The 14,936-nt window shown below is 40.6% G+C and overlaps 1 protein-coding gene across 2 annotated transcripts in view; it reads left to right on the top strand.

Annotated features, from left to right (window-relative positions):
- LOC147121012 (regulator of G protein signaling 7) overlaps positions 1 to 5,257 on the top strand; it is a 611,953-nt gene extending 606,696 nt beyond the window's left edge. For both annotated transcript variants that reach the window (XM_085980288.1, XM_085980298.1), the window contains one exon: positions 4,380 to 5,257. In XM_085980288.1, the coding sequence (XP_085836414.1) occupies positions 4,380 to 4,430 (51 nt within the window). In that variant the 3' untranslated portion in view covers positions 4,431 to 5,257. The remainder of the gene's footprint in view (positions 1 to 4,379) is intronic.
- The last annotated feature ends 9,679 nt before the right edge of the window (positions 5,258 to 14,936 follow it).

Raw genomic sequence — 14,936 nt, 5'->3', positions numbered from 1 at the left:
CACCATTCAATAAGATCATGGCTAATCTTCAATCTCAACTCCACTTTCCCGCCTGATCTCCATCTCCCTTGATTCCCACAGAGTCAAAAAATCTATCTATCTCAGGCTTGAATATACTCAACGATTCAGCATCCACAGCCCTCTGGGGTAGAGAATTCCAAAGATTCACAACCCTTTGAGTGAAGAAATTCCTCCTCATCTCAGTCTTAAATGGCTGACCCCTTATCCTGAGACTGTGCCCCCTATTTCTAGACTCTCCAGCCAGGGGAAATCAACCTCTCAGCATCTACTCTGTCAATCCCCCTCAGAATCTTATATGTTTCAAAGAGATCACCTCTCATTCTTCTAAACTCCAGAGAGTAAAGGCCCAACCTACTCAATCTCTCCTCATGGGACAGCCCTCTCATCCCAGGGATCAATCTAGTGAACCTTCGTTGCACTGCCTCTAAGGCAAGTAGGTCCTTCCTCGGATAAGGAGACCAGAACTGTGCACAGTACTCCAGGTGTGGTCTCACCAAAGCCCTGTACAATTGTAACAAGACTTCCTTACTCTTGTACTCCAAACCCCTTGCAATAACCCCAACATGCCATTTGCCTTCCTAATCGCTTGCTGTACCTGCATGCTAACTTTTTGTGTTTCCTGTACGAGGGCACCTATATCTCTCTGAACACTAACATAGGAAAGTACAGGACCAAAAAAGATCATGCAGTAAATTTGATCAGTCCTAACAAGCGCTGGAGTATAAAGGGGGACGCCATGGTCTGCAGGGAACTCCCTTGGGAACTTGCAAATATCCGTACTTTTATTAATACTAAAACACTCTTGTGATAGTTTAATTGCAACTGACCTTTCAACTGTGTTATTATTTAAATTTAATATCTCTCAAAAATCATTAGCTGCTAAATTACATTTCCTTCCTGCAAACCCATACCAGATTAATGCTTAAAGTCCCTGTAAAAACAAAGGCTTGAATCAATATAGTAAACAGATTGGATTATGGAGATGGTAAACAAGAAGTCTAGTTGGAAAAGAATCATTGCCAAATGATGCACTCACAATCATATATTGTTCTGATCTGTATCAGAGCAGCTCATCTGAAATCTAGAGGACCACAGGCAGGTATTGAAAAAGAAATTCCAAAATATCTGAAAAGCAAATCACTGTGCATGTATCAACATTCAAATGGAATTAAGAAGTCAAAACATGATCAAAGTGAATCACTAAGCCATACAAGCCTGTGCTTAGTTGCTGTTTTCAGCTGGGGCAAGTGTTTGCCTCTGTGCCCTTGGTTTAGGATTCCTGTTGCTGGTTGCTATCCAGTCACCCCTGCTTGTGGTAATCCACATTGTATATACACTGGAATCCCTGTAAAGAGAGACCAAAAGGAAGATTTTCCTCTTACTGCACTTCAGTGTAAAGGATCACCTTGGTGCAGCACATGGAGGGAAGCTTGCACACACATAATGTGTCCCACCCACTTTTCCATCTATTTAAATTAATGGATGGAAATTTGGGTGAACTCCATTCAAGGCATGTGATCCTCCTTACCAAATGTTCTTCTATGTGAGTCACCCAGATGATCGTTTACGCTCGAATGCAGTAAGTAAAAACTCTTCCCCGCATGTATGAGCCCTGGGTTTTAATTGAGAAAATGTTAAAGTATGCAGATTTAAAAATAACTTCTTATGCTTATTATGGCAAGGATACTAGTGGTGGAGAATGGAAGACACGAGTGTCTGAGCATCAACTCCTAGCTCTGGAATATAACAGTTCAGGCACAAACTACTCTGCCCCCATAATGTGCTTTAACCCAGTTTCAGTAGAGCTTATTCTACTCCATAATTGTGACATTGCTTACCAAAATGAGGAGCATTAGTGCTCGAGAAAGGAACTCCTTCCATTTTAGGCTTCCAGTGTCAGCACAGCCAATGCAGAGTAAAGCTTCCTCCACTGCACCAATGTACCATTTTTCCCATTTACCTCATCAGCATCCTGTGGCCTCGCTAAGTGAGATTGCCAATTAAAAGAAGAAAGACGTGCATTTATATAGTACCTTTCACGACCTTAGGACATCCAATTAAGTACTTTTGAAGTGCAGTCACTGTTGTAATTAGTAATGTAGATCCTGAATTACAACTTTGATATTCTGTTAAATTTCTGTATAGGTTAATAACATATGCACTATGCAAGGTTACACTTCAGGATAAAGGTAGTAAGCAGAAGAGTGATAAAGCAGAGAAGCATGACAAACCTAACTGTTAGTCCGATCGTAGATAGGATCCTCATAAATGGAAACTTACTAAGTTGAAACGTCAGTAATTTTGTACCATATTTTCCCTCCTTTTGTTTTGTTTTTTTAAGTTACTGTAGTTTTGTTTCCCACCATATTATGCATTGTTTATTTTCTTATTCCATCAATCCATTTTACCTCTGCACTGGAGCATTGTTGCTGCATTCTGTATGATCATAGAAAAATGGGTTTTAGTCAATCTGAAAATGACACAATTTGTGGATTTGCACAAGTCTTTGTAACTCTTTCCAATCATTGACAGAAATGTTTGATACAAATGCTATACCATTTCCGGATGTGTGTGTAGATCTACTGATCTGGAACTAAGAACTCAAAGTGATTGTCAGCCCATGTTTTAATTTATGCAAAGCTATTCTTCCAACCTAGCAAGTGTGCAGAGGCTTCTTTACTTTGAACCCTTTGATTTACAAATTGAAGGAACTGTTAAATTTATCTTTACACAAAAGTGGTAATAAATGTCTGTATGTAAACAATTTAAAAAATGAACTTCACTGGCCTGGGATAATCCCCCTTTTATAAATCGACTGTTGTATTCTCATTTCTCCAACCCAACTTCAATATCCGAATTAATTACTTTCACTATATCTATTTGTCGTTTTGCAAGCTGGGTATTTCCTTGTGTATGTGTTTCATGGTCTGATATATGCATTTCATTAAACAGTGCAAGTATATTTACAGTATGGCGCATACGGCTTCAAATTTCAGTGTTTCAATTCCTTCACAGTCCTTTTAGTTGCCAGTCGTTCTACACTTATGTTTTAGAGGAGGTTGAAACAGCACAGAGTAATAATCATGCAAACTTATCATTTGGAGCAAAACAAATCTGAAAATAATACATCGGGAGGATATGGGACAGAGAACTGAAGTAAATGGTTTCCGGTAATAAGAGTTGCACCATAGCTTTTTACGTAACTACTTGAAAGGTTTCCAATTTCCCAACTCTGTTTCACACGAACATGCTCAAGAAGGATGCGTTTATGAAAGTAATGGAACCACAAATGCTCTTGAGGTGTCACATCGCTTTGAAAAATTGGATGCTGGGTGTACTACTCACAGAACAACTGCAAACATTTGGTCGTGCTGCATAAATGACTTTCACATCTGAAATGAGCTCGGCCCATACAGTGTACCGTATTTATATTGTAGCATTTCGACAGCTGTTAATTTATTTAAGAGCTTTTTGATAAATAGGTCTCCTTTATAACTTTTTCGAACATCTACATAGTTCAAAAATAATTTTTTGCCAGTCAAACTAAAGAGTCAATGAATAGCAGATGATACACATCATACCAAACACCAATTTATGCTGCAATATTTGATATGGCAGGGATAGATAAGTCACAAGCCCCCACCTATAAGAAACAAAGTCAGCAAACTCTCACGAGCCGTTGGTGATTTTCAGAAATGAGTACAGCCTGAGGACAGGGGCAGTGACATTTTGGTTCATTTTAGTAATCAATCGTCATGCTGGAAAAGCACGAGAACAAAAAGCATCATGAACAAGGAACTAAATATTAATATTAATGTTACTCGTTTGTATACATGGTGCCCTGCTGTGTGGCAGGAGATATTTAAGACAAGCATAGTTTCTGTCTCATTGGTTCAGAGTCCCCATTGTACTTCTTATTTTCTGTTACTTAGCGTGGAGCCGTCCTAGACAGAAAGCACACAAGGAATATACCACTGTGCATCTTCTGATAATGTAAATATTTCTTCAGTATGCAGAGATGTTGCGTTCTTTAGCTTTCTCATGAAAATTATGTCGTTTTTAGAGAGAATTTTGGCCCAATTCATTATTAAGGGGGAGAAGGATTAGTGAAATACAGTATTAGGAAAGTGGAATATCCTTTGTGCAGACTGTAAATGTAGGCATTTATTATTCTGTCGCCATATGTGTCTTTTATGTATGTCATGGGTAATGTTTAATGGTTCTATTGTCTTATATTTATGGTAAAGTATTCAATGGTAATATTGGTCTATATGTTTTTGAAATTACTTTTCTGGAAGCGAATGAATACTATAGGCAGTGCCCTAATTCCGTAATTCTCTTTTGCTTTTCTTGTGCAGGGAAAGTCACTTACTGCGAAGAGGCTGACGAGTCTGGTGCAATCTTACTGAAATATTCACTCACACTTCAGCTGAGGAGCGGGCCAATTCAATTGTTCAAAGCTATAATTCACTGTTTACCCTGAACCCAGAGGACATTGTAACATTCTTTGCATGAATGAGGATCTGACCTTTTTCTGTGTGCGTGTGTACAAAGACATTGCTGACATGTATGGAGAGGGCGGGGAGGGAGGATCGTTCCACATATTTACTTCATCAAGCACCATATCAGCCAGGCTTTTGCGTGTTGAATCTCCATCGATAATAAGTTAAAGTTCATCATAACATTAAAGCTCTAGTTCAAAACATCATTAAGTGGTTATGATTCATGCACTGAAATATTAGAAAGGTTTATGATGTACATAGAATGAAATGTCCCTCAATCCATTATTACATTGCACCACAAGAGACCATGAGCACAGAAAGATTCCAGAACAAGGGTTTATTAGTGCATCCTTGTCGGAAGTAGCCTGTGCTTCTGCTTTAGTGTTTTTAACGTCTTATTTTATACAATATTGAAGTCACTATTTATTCCAAATTTATTAAAGTTTGTCCTTTTCTCTTTATTTATTTTCACATGGTTTTATTTATATTATGGGTTGTTCACCACGTCATATTTTGATATTATTTCACAAGACGGGAGCTAGCGGCTAATTAAAGCTGTGCGTTTCGAATCTTAAAATTTAAAGCAGATGTATGATATCAATCATATGGCTAGTCAATCTTGCTCTAGGAATATTAATAAAACACTTAGCATCATATAGATATTTTGTAAATGACAGTTTTATTTCTCTATATCTAATAAGGCAAAATAAAATTGATGTAATGAGTTTAATGTAGTTCAGAGTTTTTTAAATTTTTCTTTTGTAAGAAAATTTGACTATGTTGCAGATAATATGATAAGCAGATACACATTTTAAATCACTGAGTTGTGACAATCACTGAAAAGGGTTCATGCAGGAATATTAGCTTATCTCAAGGATCGTACTTTCATTTTCACATGTACTCAGAATTCCACATCCTGAGAGAACCAAGGTCCAGGACAGCTCGAGACAATATAGGGTGGAAGCCTGAAACCTCTGCTCTTAGAGGGAAATGCTACTACTGAGCTGCAGGTAATGAATACAGTGTTAAAATCATCAGGTCTTGAGCTTGAAAGGAAAGTGTCCCTGCTATAGTCTACATTTAATTATCCCTCCATTCCTATCCGCACGATGTAAGTAGACATTGTCTTACTTGCAAACGGGGAGAGCAAATAGTGAAGAACTATCCTTATCATTCTATGCAATGGACGTTCAGCAGGCAGCAAAGATCACTGTATAGGACAAATGACTGCACCTTGAAAGAACTCCTCCATCTCTACAATAGATCGCAGAAGACATTTACATAATAATCAATAAAGGAATGAAATCACAACCCTGCCATAAAACAAGAGAGGCTAATGTACCAGACTTTCTGGGAGAGAAAAGCAGTTTCTTCCTAGGAGAAAAAGATCTTCTGAGTCATCTAAGTAACCCAGCTGAAGTTCTTAATAGCAACCAGCAACTGGTATGAAGAGATAAGTGACCTCGATAACTTCAGATAGGGAGAGGATAATAAACTGAGAAAAGAGGCACAGAAATGTTTCCTTGCCTAAGGTGCAGACCATCCAAAGCCAGCAGTGACACTCCAAAATGAGATGCCCGACCCCACCGTTACAAGTTGAACAGAGGAAGATCATAAACAATCAAAACAGGAACAAGAATACAGTGGGGGGTGGGGAGGTGGAGAGATACATAAGGAAATGAACACTAGGTGAAAATAAAATGAGCAGCGATGAGGACTACCTCTCATAGTCCAGGAAAACATTCTCTGTAAGATGAATAAAAGCAACCCCTGTTCGACTGGTCAAAATCCTATTCCAATGTTACCGGTTAACAGCACTGCAACTCCACAGAACTCTGAACCTTATGGACCAGCCTATTTTTTATGTTTCACTTCACACACTGAAGCTCAAGAGTCACTTACTATTACAGTAATAATGCTACTAAACAATAATAGTTTTATTATTGTAACATCATTAAAATATACCTTTAGAAATCCTAAATAAAAATGACAAGTTATAAAAACACTAACTTTCATTCTGTCTGTTTATTTTCCCTTTGTCTTTCTTTTATATTTAATTCTCTATTTCTCAGTTATTTATCTTGATTTACTAACCTAGCTCATTTTTCTCTACCTCCGTTGACCCATTGTCCTTTTTTGGTGATGGCACCATATCATTTAAAATCCCTGTCTGATTGACTAAAATCAATCTTAAAAGTCTGTTTTGTTTTCAGCCAGTCAGGAAATGGATTAGTGAAGTTCAAACTAATCAAAATTACAGGTCAAAATTGGTAAGATGTTTGCAGCCAATCTGATCATTTCAAGAAAGTCAAAAGCACAGGACCAAGATTACTCCTCAGTGACCCAGATAGCAGGTCTTGCCAAAACCAGTGATTTCACTAGCAGTGCTCGTGTTGCGAGTTCAGAGTTAATTTTATATGCACAGTTCTAAGTGTTACAATTGGAATGGGGGAGGAGCAGTAACGACACAATAGGTTAGCCCTAGGTGCCTTTTCGCCTGTGGGACTTGGGTTTGAATCATACTAGACTAATGGGATGAAAAAGGCCATTCCTGCACTCACAGGGAATGCATCAAAGGACATTGCTGGCACGCAGCCTATAATTTTCCATCTGTTCATTTTAGTGGGCAGAAAACCATGGGCTGCAAGCACAGAATCATACAATCAGCCCGTAATGTGTCCTCTTTCTGTGTCATATCAGGCTCCTACATAAAATTAAGTTGAACAGTCTCAACCCAACTCCTACCGTGTGTGGGCAAATAATTCATTTGGCTTCAAATGACTAATCCCATTCAGAGACACTACAGGGATGGTTGGCATGGAGAAAGGAAAATGTCACGTTGCTGCAGTTGGGATGTTTTTCTGAGCTTGGCACTGGACACATATTTGCAGCAGTCAAGGGGGAGTTTTATGCCTCATTTTTTTTCTGTGCTATACCGGAAATGGGAAAACGTAACATTAGCTTCGATGACCACAAAAACTGGGATCATCTGCCAGTGTTGCTTTCCCATTTAGATTTCAATAAGGAATTCATGATTTTATTGGTGGTCAGTGAGAAATAGCAGTTGAAGCAAGTCAACAAATAATCTAGTTTTGTAAATTCTGCAGATTGCCAGCACCAGGTAATGCAGATGACCAGTATTGCGTTGTCAAGTAGTGCACGGACACCATAGAAAAAGTGCAGGTTCGGTCTATTATCAAATTGTTTCCATCATTTCTGCAGAATCTCCCTAATCCCAAATATTAGTTTTAAAGCAGCACCAACATTAAGTGTTGAGCTACAGATGATTCTTTAGAAATGATCATTATCTTACTGTTAGGAGGCATTAGCCTATCCAATGTAGGAAACTCAATAAAATGGCCTAACTATGTTAATCAAAAGAAAGTACGATTCTGATAATTCTGTCAATCATTCCTGTCGTTCCAATCAGTAACCCAGCTTCCATTCATGCCAACCCATTGTTAGTAAAAACCACCTGCCAATTAATACAGTGAGCACTAGTGACTATTCAAGTCATAACCAATCCAGATCAATAGGAAACTTTTGGTTATTTATTATTAGTTTCAATTATTCCCCTTAATAGGCTCCTCACGTTGACAGTAAAGTGACAAGTGACTTGCTCCTAAGTATCTTCCTCTGCCAATGTCACTCTTGATCTGGTAGATGTGAGAGTAGCCTCTGCTCGAATTATGGTTGTAAATGTGCACCCAACCATTCTATGGTACCGTGTGCTGAGCGCCATTGCAGCCCTCTAAGAGTAGATTTCCAGATGGTGTCACGCCTTCTGAAAGTATCAGTGCTTGATTTAAGTACTAAGGTGTACATTTCCTCTGACTCACTAATAGTAGCAAAACAGGTTGGCACGGAGATAAAGTGTGGAAGGTCCATTTTATACTTACACTGTCTTTTCCCCTCATATAGGATGACAAACACCTAAATGTCTACATTATTGTCTTATTGTGATACATAAAAATTGGAATGGGTTCATGTTGATGGGGATAATGTTCCACAGCTTCCAGTCTTCAAACTCTATAAATTTAACATCGATTTGGAATGATGATGAGTATGGAATAATGTCTTTTTATTAGAACGTTTTGCACCCGCATTCTTATTTCCCTCATGTAACACACAGAGACATTAGGCCCTAAAAATACCCGTTGAAAAAGCATTTAAGCCAAATTGCTTTGTGGTTGGCCACATTTGTTTAATGTTTACGTAAAGAGTAACATGCAACTTCTCATGAATTGTGTCGCAGACTATACTCGTAGAAGTAGCCTGGTTTAACAGGGGTATTTGTCATTAGAACATCTTTCATGAAATGTAAAACATAATTAACTCAGAACTATATTTAAACCTTCACTGACCAAACATATAAAGACAGCCTGAACCATTTCCATATCTTACAAACTCTTTAGGAGATGTGATTACTCTTTATATAACAATAATAATACAGTAGAAATTTCTTGTCTTTGTGGTTGTAGTGGATTATGATAAAATTTAACATTTGTTTTCCATGCCACAAAGTTATGGGTTATCAAAATGCCAATTGCTCTTTTGCCTACAACAGGTTTTCATTCAGTTGTGTATCATTTTTGCCACCTTCGTAACCGTAGATGCAAAAATAAATGCAAACATATTCCTTCAGTTTAAAGCAATCTTAGCAGTTCTATGTACAGCAATGGCATTGTAGCAATCTTATCTATGCAGACTCTATTTCACACTTTGCAAGTTCACTGTCTTTCACAATTTAGTTTAGGAAACCACAGCAATTGCATTTTTGTTCAGGCATTTAGGGTCATTACAAGGCTTTCGGGTTGGTAAGCGACCACAAGACCCGAAGCAAACAATGTTGTCACTATTATTATCAATCTGTCTGGCCTCATTCAGACTGCTGTGCTGCAGATGTGCTGTATTTTGAGGATTTTAAGTAACTCCTAATGTGCTCTTTTGTAGTTTCCAGGGCTTAACTGACAACATTGTCAGCACTCCAGCAAAGCTCCTTTTGAACTCTTTGTGCTCTGGTGTTGAGTCACTAGAAAAATTGAGGAATATCTGTTTTTCTCCATAATTAACAGTCTGCTCACAACCGTGCCACGCGTGGCTTTGAAATGTGTGATTTCTGAGAATGTGATGGTGTTAGCCATTAATTGGAGAGAAAAATAGTCATTCTCCTGTAATTTGTAAAAAGAGATGTTTCAGCCCCATAGGTCTGCACTTGATATTTATAAGTTATTTGACTGTCTGATTGGCTGTGATTCCATATGAACCAAATTCTCTGGATTATTCCACTCTTTTGTTTCCTGGTTAAATCTTGGCCATATAGATTGATCATAATATCCTTTATCCTTGACTAACAAGAGTTTTGAAGTACAGTATTTGTGTATTATGGTATCTGACTGTATTTAAAAAAACAATTCTGTACACAATGGTTACTGGCTCAATACAGACCTGGTGCTATGCTCCAAAAAGTATAGTGATAATAAAGATTAGACAATGTTCCTTTATTTGTCCATTTCTAATGTTAATGACTGTCAAGAAATTTGCTTTATTATAATAAAAAGCCATCACAAGAATGTCATAAGAAGTTTTTTGCCTTCACCTTCTAGAAAAGTCCCCATTCAGGCATCCGACATTTTAGTTAAAAAATAAATCAAGTGTATAAAAAGTTTAAATAATCTAAAATGTTTTTAACCCATTATTAGCAAGGGAAAAAGAAAACAGTAGCAACATCAATCAATATTTTCTTTACATGACTAGATGACCATTTTACAGTAATGTTGCCCTTTGGTGCTGCCTTGTTTACTGAACATTGTTAATACCACCATGAGCACATTTAGAATTGTAAATGTACTCATGGGAGTGCTGCACTGTCAGAGGTGCCGTCTTTCAGATGCGACGTTAAACCAAGGCCCCGTCTGCCCTCTCAGGTGGACGTGAAAGATCCCATGGCACTATTTCGAAGAAGAGCAGGGGAATTATCTTGGCCAATATTTATCCCTCAACCAACATCACTAAAGCAGATTATCTGGTCATTATCACATTGCTGTTTGTGGAAGCTTGCTGTGTGCAAAATTGGCTGCCACGTTTCCTACATTACAACAGTGACTACATTTCAAAAAGTACTTCATTGGCTGTAAAGCGCTTTGGGACGTCCGATGGTCATGCAAGGCGCTATGTAAATGCAAGTCTTTCTTCAAAGTGCAAGAGGCTATCCACTTATCCCTGCTCTTTCTAAGGGAATAGCACAAGTAAAACTGAGCCTGCGATGAACAGAATATTACAATTTAAGCTTTCAATTTACAGCAGTAAAAGTTATTACAAAAGAATGTGCTTTTGTAAGAACACTTGCAACAGAAAAGGCTATCAAATTCACTCTGAGACACCCTAGTCCACTCCTCTATCACCCTCAGCACCCCTTCCCCTTCGCCCGGCACCTTCCCGTGAAAGCGCAGGAGATGCAACACCTGCCCTTATACCTTCCCCCTTCCCACTGTCCAGGGCCCCAAACACCCCTTCCAGGTGAAACAGCGATTTACTTGTACCTCTTGCAATCTAGTATACTGTATTCACTGCTCACGATGTGGTCTCCTCTACATTGGGGAGACTAAACGCAGATTGGGTGACCGCTTTGCAAAACACCTCTGTTCAGTCTGTAAGGGTGACCCCAAGCTTCCGGTCGCCTGTCATTTCAATTCACCGCTCCACTCCCACTCAGACCTCACCATCCTCGGCCTCTTGCATTGTTCCACAGAAGCTCAGCGTAAGCTCGAGGAACAGCACCTCATCTTCCGATTAGGCACTTTACAGCCTTCCGGACTCAATATCGAGTTCAACAATTTCAGATCATAACCTCGGCCCCTATCATATATTTTTTATGGTTTGTGCCTTTTCCTTTTTTTTCTCTCCCACATGGCAGCTGTCTTTCATTCTGCCAGCACATTTCACACTTCATCTAGAGCCATCCTTTGTCTCTTTACTTGTCCTATTACCATCTCGTCTCGCCTTGAATATCTCTTAATGTTTCTTCACCTCTCACCGACCTTCCCTTTTGTTCTTTCATCCCCTCCCTCATTTCCCAGCCCCCAAACTTGCTTTTTAATCTGTTTCATTTCCTGCTTTTTTCTCAGTTCTGATGAAGGGTCTTCGACCTGAAACGTTAACTCTTGTTTCTCTCTCCACAGATGTTGCCTGGCCTGCTGAGTTTTCCCAGCGTTTTCTGTTATATCAGATTCACTCCTGTGATCCAGACTTCTTCAAGTGCTCTGCTCATGAATAGATCTTCTATTTCTATAACATTACCATAATCTTATAGCATGACATATTTGTCCTCTTGCAAATTCTAGACTTGTCCCTCAGATATTCCAAATACTTTCCCAACTCATATTGAAATATACCAGTTGGTAATAGTTCTTCAGTGTTTGACAGCTCACTGCAAGAGCTTGTGATCATACATTTTCTTTTACTCCCATATTGCTGAGGGATAACCAGAGGGGACCAACCAGAGAGCAGTATTGTTAACAGCATCCAAGGAAATGTCCTCAGGCTTGACCATTCTACTTTCCTAACCCATGGAGATTTTCAAACTGAAGAGCAGAGAAATAAGCGGAGAGAAAATTACAGATTGAAAATTCTGAAAGAAACTTCCTGTGAAACCTTAGCTATTGTTCTAACTATAAACAGCTGGCTATCTTAAGGTGTCTTACCTTGCTGGTCCCATCGCTCCCCCATTAGTGGTTAATGAAATACAGCAAGTGGGTTCCATGAAAGAACACGGATTATCCTGTGTCTTTAATGACAGCTTTTGTTACAATAAAGAATATTTAAGAAATGCCAAGAACGCAAAGCATTTTTTTCTGGTTTCAGAACTGAATGACAATAGGGTTATATAATTTACACAATGCAGGCTAAGATAAAAATGTGCTGAAAGACATGGATGCTCACACTGCAGGCACTCTAGGACACAAATTCAACACTTATGCTCATTTTATTATGGGTATAAAGTTATATGATTTAGCAGAGCAGAGGCCCGCGTCTGATCTGCAGGACATTCAGGCCACTGCTAAATTGGTCAGGGCCTTTTTTCAGGCAGCCCTGGTGGCCGCCTGAAATGACCTCAGGCCTGCACACTTGTGCCCAGTGATTGCGTGAAGACCCGTCCTCCAAACTAGTCTCTAAGGTATACATGGTGCCAGATTGTGATGGAATACTCTCCACTTGCCTGGATGAGTGCAGCTCCAACAACACTCAAGAAGCTCGACACCATCCAGGACAAAGCAGTCTGCTTGATTGGCACCCCATCCACCACTTAATCATTCACTCCCTCCACCACCGGCATACCGTGGCTGCAGTGTGTACCATCTACAAGATGCACTGCAGCAACTCGCCAAGGCTTCTTCGGCAGCACCTCCCAAACCCGCGACCTCTTCCACCTAGAAGGACAAGGGCCTGGGAACACCACCACCTCCAAGTTCCCCTTCAAGTCACACACCATCCTGACTTAGAAGTATATCGCTGATCCTTCATTGTTGCTGGGTCAAAATCCTGTAACTCCCTCCCTAACAGCACTGTCGGAGTATCTTCACCACACAGACTGCAGCGGTTCAAGAAGGTGGCTCACCACCACCTTCTCAAGAGCAATTAGGGATGGGCAATAAATGCTGGCCTTGTCAGCGACACCCACATCCCATAAAAAACAAATAATAAAAAACGTCGAGTGACGATGCACCTTCTGGAAGGCTGACAGAGGCATGTTCACATCTTCAGCAGCTGAAATGAAAGAGAGGGAGAAGGGTTAGCTTTTTTGTGTGAAGGGAGAGCAAAGAGAAATGAGTGCCTGGTGAAAATATTTAAACTTTGCAATGAATCTATTCAAAATAAATTTAAACTTTACTCTCTCCTGATCCAGCAGAAGAAAGACACTATATTATTGTATTTAATAAATAAGATTTTGGAGATTATAAATGAGAAAGGGACCACCAATCAGATAGCAATGGGTATTCAGCATTTTGAAATGTAGTTGCAAGGATTAAAATGACATTGTCATGCCTAAATCCTAAAGTTGCAATACTACATTCCGAATATCCAGACACAAGTTTACTGCCCAAGTTACTTTGAAATTCAGGGTTAATAACACTACACCAAGACTAAGGCCGGAATTTTCAGAGGTAAGAACGGGTGGGTTGGCGGCGTGGGGGGAGAAAGTGAAAGTTGTAAAAATGTAAAACCCGACCCCAACCCACCGCCAATCTGCTCACTTTCACCTTTCACTCGGGGGAGGGGGTGCGGACTGCCAACCTGCTGTTAGGAGGCGGATTGGCAATTTAAATATTATAATGAGGCCTGAAGCCTCTAGTTTAACCTGCTTTGCAGGTTTTACTGCAGGCGGCCGGGGATCCCGGGGCTCGGGATTCCCGGTGGCTGCACCGAGGCGGCCTCAGCCTCGGAGAGCAATCCTTGTGAGCCTGGAGGAGCAGGCGTGCTTCCTCCCGGCCCACAGGCCTGGAACCCCCTCCCCCGGGATCGCAACTCGTTCCCAGGGTCGGGGATCGGATCGGATCGGACACCCCCCCCCCGGGATCGCGATTCAGCCCCAGGGTCGAGAATAGGACCTCCCTGGGGATTGATCTCACCACCCTCCCCAGGGAGTTGGGAAATCGTACCCCCCCCCGGGGTCGGGGATCGGACCCCCCAACCATTGTGGACCCAGCACCAAGCTGGTCCTCTGGCCTCCTGGTCCATAATCCCCGCATGACTGGAAGCCAGCCTGTCAATCAGGCTGACCTCCGGGCGGGAAACGCGCCCTTCATGTCGCATGCACGCTGTGGAGTTAAAGCTTCACAGCATGCCGGGAAACTCGAACATCCGGGTTTCCCACCTTCTCTAAAATCCATTCCTAAGGTCTAAACGTTTTGTAGGTCACAACCACCACACAAGAATGTCCCACTGCACTCATAGCCACAATACTCATTTACAGGTATAATAGCTCTTTAAGCTGGAACACCAAAACTCCTTCTTCTTGCAGTTCATCATGTAGTGTGTGCAGGGTGAGATAGAAGTAAAAAAGGGGAAAAAAAGGTACCAATGTGAAGAAACCAGGGTTTGGGGAAGGAGAGAGGAGACTGGGGTGTGGGGGGGGGAGAGAGGAGTCCGGGGACGGGGGAGGGAGAGAGGAGATGGGGGAAGGAGAGATGAGACCAGAGTGGGGAGTGTTAAGTCCGTGAATGATTGAGACACGGACCAGCAGGAGTGAAAACAAACAAGTCTTTACTGGTGGAAGTCAATAGTGAAACTAACAAAAAGAAGCTCTCTAGCGCCTTTTATACAGGGGTGGTCACTGCCGGTACTGCAGTCTGAGACCAGTTATTCTCTTAAAGGTACACAACAATTCCTCCCCTTTTAGATAAACAGTACATA

The sequence above is a fragment of the Somniosus microcephalus genome, chromosome 3 (assembly GCF_052327205.1).
Source record: "Somniosus microcephalus isolate GS21.2 chromosome 3, FLI_Smic_1.0, whole genome shotgun sequence".
NCBI classification, from domain to species: domain Eukaryota; kingdom Metazoa; phylum Chordata; class Chondrichthyes; order Squaliformes; family Somniosidae; genus Somniosus; species Somniosus microcephalus.
The sequence above is the reverse complement of the archived record's forward strand: the minus strand, read 5'-3'. Positions and strand labels throughout refer to the sequence as shown.